The following is a 7,500-nucleotide window of genomic DNA, read 5'->3' on the forward strand; positions in this document are numbered from 1 at the left end:
ACCTTCAGCAATCAATGATGTTGTTTGTGAATCACGTTACTCAGCAGTCGAGCCATCTACAGAAGGAGAGGTAAATGTGTTATGGCTAAATATGATGATTATTATTTCAAATTTAAAGAAGGAGTGTTGAATTAATGAATTGCTAACATTTGATTTGATCAGGTTTTTAAAAACGAGCCAAATTTTTTTAACAGGTTATCTTCCGAGTTTTGGCACCAAATATTGAGATTGAAAATCCATACAGTGAAGATGTTCAAAACCTCTTGAAGATAACAAACTTGCGTGTGAACTTCACAAAGCTTCACACACTTGGTGATCAGTTACTGGACAACAGACGGGAGATTAAGGCAAGCCTGATGACTGTTAACAGTTGGAATAAAATAACTGAAACATCTTCAGTGATTCTTTTTTTGATGAGAAATGACAGCATGGAAAAACACAAAATCAGCATAACATTCATGTAACTGTACCCTCATTCACTTGCAGGAGAAATATTACTATGCCATTTATGAAATGGTTGTAAGAGGTTCCTGTTCCTGCTATGGCCATGCTTCCCGCTGCTTACCCCTGCCAGGTGTTGAAGATCGCCCTGATATGGTCCATGGACGCTGTGAGTGCACTCATAACACAAAGGGTTTGAACTGTGAAGAGTGTGAAGACTTCTACAATGATCTGCCATGGAGACCAGCCATTGAAAAGGAATCCAATGCTTGTAAAAGTAAGTTTGTTTCTGCTTTAGTTTGTGTGATTATTGATATTTTTTTTATAAGAGATATTTGCATTTAAGTTTATGTATATGAGGCTAATATTTCTATTTTATTTTAACTAGTTATACAGCCATCAGCAGATGTTAATGTGCTTCTCTTTTCCAGAGTGTAACTGCAATAACCATGCCACAAGATGCCACTTCGACCCAGATGTATATGAGACCTCTGGACGCATATCAGGAGGTGTCTGTGATGATTGTGCACACAACACATATGGTCGTAACTGTGAGCAGTGTATCCCATACTATTATCAGGATCCTGCCAGAGACATCCGAGATGCTGATATTTGCCAGCGTATGTTGTTTGGTGTTCTGTATGTGTAATTTCAGTGTATTTCAATGTTATTGCAGGAAGAAGTGAGGATTGATTTCTTTTCATTGTTATTGCATAAGAAATTAGGAAAACTATATAAAATATTTTTGTGACAACCTTCAGCATGAATATTCAAGTAATTTTTGTTAGATTTTTATTAAAACTTTATTTATGGCTAAAAAATTGGCAAACCTAGAAATAACTAGGTAATATCATATTTACTGGAATTTGCAGATTAAAATTGTAATGACAATCATTTTTTCCCAGTGTTGGTAATTTCAATTTTTCAATTTCCTCTACCGTGTATGACCCAAAGAATGGTACTAGGTCAGAGTTAGGTCATTGTAGATTTAACCCAATGGTGCCGGGAAAATGCTGTGCTCTTTTTTTTTTTTTTTTGTGAAATGTCTCTGCACATAGATAGCTCTGCAAGTGCTTAGCCACAAAGGAGTCAATTAGTAGACCTTGTGACTTTACCTGATTTCACCTTTCCTTGAATTGGCAGGAAAAACATATTTTTTACTAATGTTATAAATATCAATGGTGTTATTTTAATTATGGACATTGTGATTACTATAAAGATATAATCATTATTAACAGCAAAATAAGGTAGCTTAAACTATTTTCGTAAATCAGGGAAAAGGGTAAACTGGCGAGACAAGCAGTACTCATAATTGGCTCATTAGTGACTTGGTACAAGTGTAGCCATCTATGTGTAAAAACGATTGATAAAGTAATTCATGGCTTGTACATACATGCCATGCCCATCAGCACTGGGTTAATGTTGTACTGAAGAATTTAGTTTTGTAATTATTTTTTATATAATTTTCAATTATTGATTTGTATTCGGAAACAAACTGACATTAAGAGATGTAGTCAGGAAATACTGTCTGTTATTGACTGAAATTTGTAAGCATGAATTTCCCTTCTCCAGCCTGTAACTGCGACACTCGCGGTTCAATAGATGACGCCATTTGCGACTCCCACACTGATGTTCCTGCTGGATTGCTAGCTGGAAGATGTCACTGCAAGACCAACGTTGATGGCCTCAAGTGTGACCGTTGCAAGGCTGGTTACTGGAATTTCACTGCTGATAACCCAGAGGGTTGTCAAGGTAAAGACTTCGATTTATGCTTATAGTATGGAAAGAGAACATAGTTAATATATCTGCTACTTTGAAAGTATTTGTGGATAAAAGAGTTACTGTTTACAGATACTGGACAATTCCACTGAAAGTACAAAACAGTAAAAGATGAATATGAAATATACTAATATGCCTTCTGTTTTATAGCTCTTCTCCTGATATCAAAGTAAAAAATTTTGGGATGAATGTTTTAACTTTTTAATATTTGAAACTGATTCACCATTCTAAAAAACACGAACTTCCAGAAATTGCAGAAGATTATAAAAACCAGCCAAGATCAGAGTGGCCTCAGAAACGTGAGAAATTTTGTAGACTTTGAAGCTTGCTAGCACTAGGCTTTAAAATGAAGGGTTTTCTAGCTACAAGAGGGCTTTGCATAACAGGTCTTCCGAGTGCAGAGCTTCATGTGAAGGGTCTTACAAGTTATATGCTTAGGGTGCTTATCATTAGCATGACTTAGTATGTGTGATATTTTGTTTTTTTTATTGTGCTGGATATTTTGTTTTTTTTATTGTGCTGGATAGCTGGATTGATAACTGCTATTAAGTGGGTTTTCTTTGGTTATAGTGTGTATACTCACTCCTTTTTTTATAGATAACCACAAGGTTTAATTTGATGGTTGTGTTGATGAATATCTACATCTATATACTTATCTATATATCTTTATAGATAGATATATAGATATTGCTGGTTGTAGTACAGTTTGAGTTTGGTTGCTTAAAATGTTATAACTAATATTTACAAATATTCCTTGGAAATTTTTTGTTTCTTGAAAATGTAAACTCAAGGAAATGAGTTGTACTTTTACAGAGTTTTGAAGGGATCAAGAGTAAAGTTTTGATGAATAAATCAAATATAATCACAGCTGCTCAGAACTTGATATTTCAAAATGTTGCTTGGTGCTTGATAAATCCATGTGGAATAGAGATTTTCTGTTTCAATTCATGAGTACTAAGCATAAATATATACTGAATATTTTCATGGTCTGATTTGTAAAGAAAATTATGTAAGATTTTTACATCCACATTATTATATGCTAGATAAGTTTGTTTGTTTATTTCTGGTTATTTATTATGTGAATGTTTGTGTATTTGTGTCAGGATATATGTATGAGTGAGTCAGATATGGTAAAATATTTGAGTGTAGATTCTGTACCAGTGTATGTAAAATCATATTTAATTATTGTATTGTTTTGTTTTGTATTCTATATATTTACAAATTATTGCAAGTACACCATGTCCATAATTTGATAGTAAATATCCATCTTACAGCCTGTACATGCCATCTTCTGGGGACACTCAACAATGCTGGCTGCAATGTCCTGACTGGAGAATGTTCCTGCAAGCGATTTGTGACTGGACGTGACTGTAACCAGTGTTTGCCCCAGCATTATGGCCTGTCTGAGCACCCAGATGGATGCCAGCCCTGCGACTGTGATCGAGGAGGTTCTCTTGATAACAACTGTGATGTGCTCAGTGGCCAATGCAAGTGAGTTTAATTTTTTATTTCTGTTGAGGTTGATACATTTTTCTGTGCAGTATTACTGTTTTGTGTGTCTGTGCTTGTATGCATGTGTGTGTGTGTGCGTGCACGCATCTGTGTGTGTGACTTTTTTCTAAGAACTGACTGCTTTGAAATGCTAAAACTCTGAAGAAGTAAAATGAATCCAGAAATCAGGAAAAGAGCACCATAGTAAATGTAATAAACTGGTTAACTGTGACATACATCATATGATGGAGTGAATTTGGATATGTTATAAAAGAGAATTTTGTTTAGTAAGTTTTTTTTACTTCATTAAGTTAATAAGGTAAAAATAGTTGTACAATTATGTGTTCAAAGAAGCATAGTCTATAGAATTTTTAATTTAAAAATTCATACAAAAACTGCTGAAGGAATAAAACAAGTGAATGGTGTTCTATTAAAAAAAAAAGAAATCTGGAGCTTATTCAATTTTGATTTTAAAACTGTTTTCAGGATATAAACCTCTAAAGTTTTTTTAAACAGTTTACTGTCATAAATTTTTGTAAGAACAATAACCTTTGTGTTTGTGTGTTTGCATATCAGATGCAATACCGTAAAGCACTTGGTCCCCCCCTCTAGAGACATTATCTGCTAAAAGGCAACAATGTTTAGCTTAGAATTATCATATGGCATAGATTTAACCCTTTCCCGACGGGTAGTATTCATAGTGGCCCGAGCCCTGCTGCCGGGGGCTTATATCGTCGCCCTAGCATGCGCGACAACACACATACCTAATACCAGCATCCCATGCCGTTTCTTCGTAATACTACGAAGATATGTTGTATTTTCAGTTTTCATTATTTTCTAAAGTGTCTACTTGCCAAACTTCCTGATAAATCGAGACTGAAGGGTATTTTTGTTGTTATATAGACTCCATAGTTGATCATTATTCAGTCTATAGTCTGAATAAAATAAGCAGTGTGTGGCATCATGGAGTTGAAATCTTTTTTTTTTTTTTTTTTTTTTCTTCTTCTTCTTCTTCTTCTTCTTCTTCTTCTTCTTCTTCTTCTTCTTCTTCTTCTTCATAGTAAAAATGAGAATGTGTTAAAAACGACTTAATCACACTTTCACTGGCAGAAAAATAATATTTTGCCGTTGATTGTAACAAAAAAAACTCATGGCATGTACATACATGCCCCTGGCAGATAGTCCCGCCATGCCATGGCATGTGTGTACATGCCACCCGTCAGGAATGGGTTAAAGGCCTGTCATGCAAGTAGCCATTGGTGGGGTAAGAGATAATTAGTTTCCCATGCATCTAACATCAGCCACATGTATTATAGTTGACATAATGTGTTCTTTTCAATAAATTTAATGAAATACTGCATGTTTGTGTTTGTGTTTGATCATTTGAAATGAGTAGGGCTAACAGAAGGAAGGGCAATGTTATTCTTGTGTGCTCCATAATTATAGTAAATTCATTGTATTTAGGCATGATTTCTTTTACTGTCTACTTGTATCTTTCAGGATAGGGACTCGGTAAGATAGTAAACATAAACTGTTAAAATAGTTAATCTTAGCGGGAGAGAAAAGGTTGAATTAGTGAGGAGGTGGTGTTATGTCAAACTAAGATGCAAAACAGTTTCTCTCACTTCCTGTATTGCCCAGCACTCCTTCCACCAGTGTAAACACAAAAAAATGCGACCCTTCCTATATTTTTCTTACAACTTTTATGGAAAGTATACTTGGAAATTGATTGGAATAATCACATTGATGTTATGCATAATATACTAGATGATAGCTTCATGGTGTATGCTCCCCTTAACTGTGATTTCCCTTCCACAGGTGTCGGCCACACGTCACGGGTCGTCGCTGTGACACACCAGAGGAAGGCTATTACGTTGCGAGCCTGAATTACCTAACATATGAAGCAGAACTTGCAAGGGGATCTGAGGTGCGTGTTTATTTTTTCATTATATAATTATCATTATTTTATTTTATTTTTAATCATTGCATTATGTTATTCGTATCAATTTTACCCATATATTCATATTTAGATATTTATTTATCTATTTATTAATGTTATAGTTGTTTAGATCTGTTGCATAGTTTATCACTTATCAACTTTTCTTAGTGCCATTTGTTCTTTTTTAAACGTTTTTTTATACTAGTTTTATCTTTTATATTTCATATTTACTTTTTTTTTTTTTTTTTTTTTTTTTTTTTTTTTTTTTCAAATCTAGAAGGAATTAATGGTTAGTAAAAGATATATATTTGTAACTTACAAATAGCAATGGGGATGGTATTTATGATATGATTTTAAAAAATAGTATCAGATGTATTTTTGTGGTGTGTGGATTAGGCATTGAAGGTGGTGATTTTTATCATCATCATCATCATCATCTTGGTATTGCTCTTACCATCTCTCTAATCATTGTCTGTTAGTAACCTTTACAGATATTGTTCAGCCTTGCATTAATTCACATGGAGGGTGAATCATTATTCAGAAATCAAGTTTTGAAGTAAATGATGTAAATATAATAATTATTTTGGGTTATTAATGTGACTCAACAGTCTGTTAGCTATAGTATTTCTTTAGCAAAGAATTAATTTTTATTTACATATCTTCCTAAACATCACATTAGCTTATCAAAGGCCATGATTTTGAAAGAAAATGGAAATAAGAAAGTATCTTAAAGAGCAGAAGATTATTAATGAGTTACATTCATGTTTCTGCATTTATTATAGTGTAAAATTATGTAAAGTAGTACTATATTTGTATGCTGAGTTAAGAAACTAATGTAGGTAATGAATTAGTTGAAACTAACAGCTGTATGCTTGACCCAATCGGCACTGTTGGCAAGACTACAATCCCATGCCCACTGCAATAAAAGCTCATCTATTGCCTTTACACATAGATGGCTCTTCAAATCCTTTCACCAAGGAGTCAGTTATCTATCTCACCTGTTTACCCTTTTCCTGGATTTTTTGAAAACTTCATTTGTATTATTTTATTGTCTTTAATGTTATTAATATTTTAATAACAATTTGATATCATAGTTGATCATAATATCAAAAAGAATAATAAAAATGTCAATATAAATAGTATTAGAAAAAAAAACACATTTTCCCACAAATTCAAGGAATGGGGAAATCATTCACATTCACTAGGGCCTTCTTGGTGGCTGAGCTCATCTGGAGCCATCTGTTTGTAACAAAATTTTCAAAGAACTACAGGGGACAGTACATAAACTTGTAGTCATTTGGTTAAACAAAATGTGGACTTCATAAAAAAAATGTCATACAATGTGGGTATGCTTAGACACAGCTTGTGATTCCACATTTGTATGATGGATGATCTCTCCAGGTATTAGAAGTTCCAAATTATTTTAACAAAATATACTATTATAATATCACTATAATATTGTCTGAAGAATATGTACTTTAGTAGGTGTTGTTGTTACATGGAGGATGCATCTTTGTATAATTCATCTGAGAAAATTTGAGGACAAACCTCTGCAAAAAGATATGGATTTAAGAATATTTAAGATAGTAGACAGACTGAAAGGACTGTATTACAAGATTTTTTTTGTCAAAATATGTATTAATAGTAGTATAGGAAACTGTAGCAGTTCACAGCTGCCAACATTGACTTTTCTTAATCGACAGGTACAGAAACATCATTGTGTAAGACACATGCAGAACTTGTGACACCAGGAATTATGTTCAAATATCATAAAAGAGTAATCTCTATGTGAATGGTCTGAGAACACAAATGCGTAATATCAGAAATCATGCTTAGTCATATGGCTGTAA

The 7,500-nt window shown here is 33.5% G+C and overlaps 1 protein-coding gene across 1 annotated transcript in view; it reads left to right on the forward strand.

Moving 5' to 3' along the window:
• LOC119578500 (laminin subunit beta-1-like) overlaps positions 1 to 7,500 on the forward strand; it is a 70,483-nt gene that overhangs the window by 35,868 nt on the left and 27,115 nt on the right. The window contains exons 7-14 of the mRNA XM_037926073.1: positions 1 to 70; positions 195 to 347; positions 487 to 718; positions 873 to 1,061; positions 2,014 to 2,193; positions 2,469 to 2,519; positions 3,495 to 3,711; positions 5,530 to 5,638. The exon at positions 1 to 70 is cut by the window's left edge and continues 59 nt beyond it. Of these exons, the coding sequence (XP_037782001.1) occupies positions 1 to 70; positions 195 to 347; positions 487 to 718; positions 873 to 1,061; positions 2,014 to 2,193; positions 2,469 to 2,519; positions 3,495 to 3,711; positions 5,530 to 5,638 (1,201 nt within the window). The remainder of the gene's footprint in view (positions 71 to 194; positions 348 to 486; positions 719 to 872; positions 1,062 to 2,013; positions 2,194 to 2,468; positions 2,520 to 3,494; positions 3,712 to 5,529; positions 5,639 to 7,500) is intronic.

This window comes from Penaeus monodon, chromosome 11 (genome assembly GCF_015228065.2).
Source record: "Penaeus monodon isolate SGIC_2016 chromosome 11, NSTDA_Pmon_1, whole genome shotgun sequence".
In the NCBI taxonomy this organism is placed as follows: domain Eukaryota; kingdom Metazoa; phylum Arthropoda; class Malacostraca; order Decapoda; family Penaeidae; genus Penaeus; species Penaeus monodon.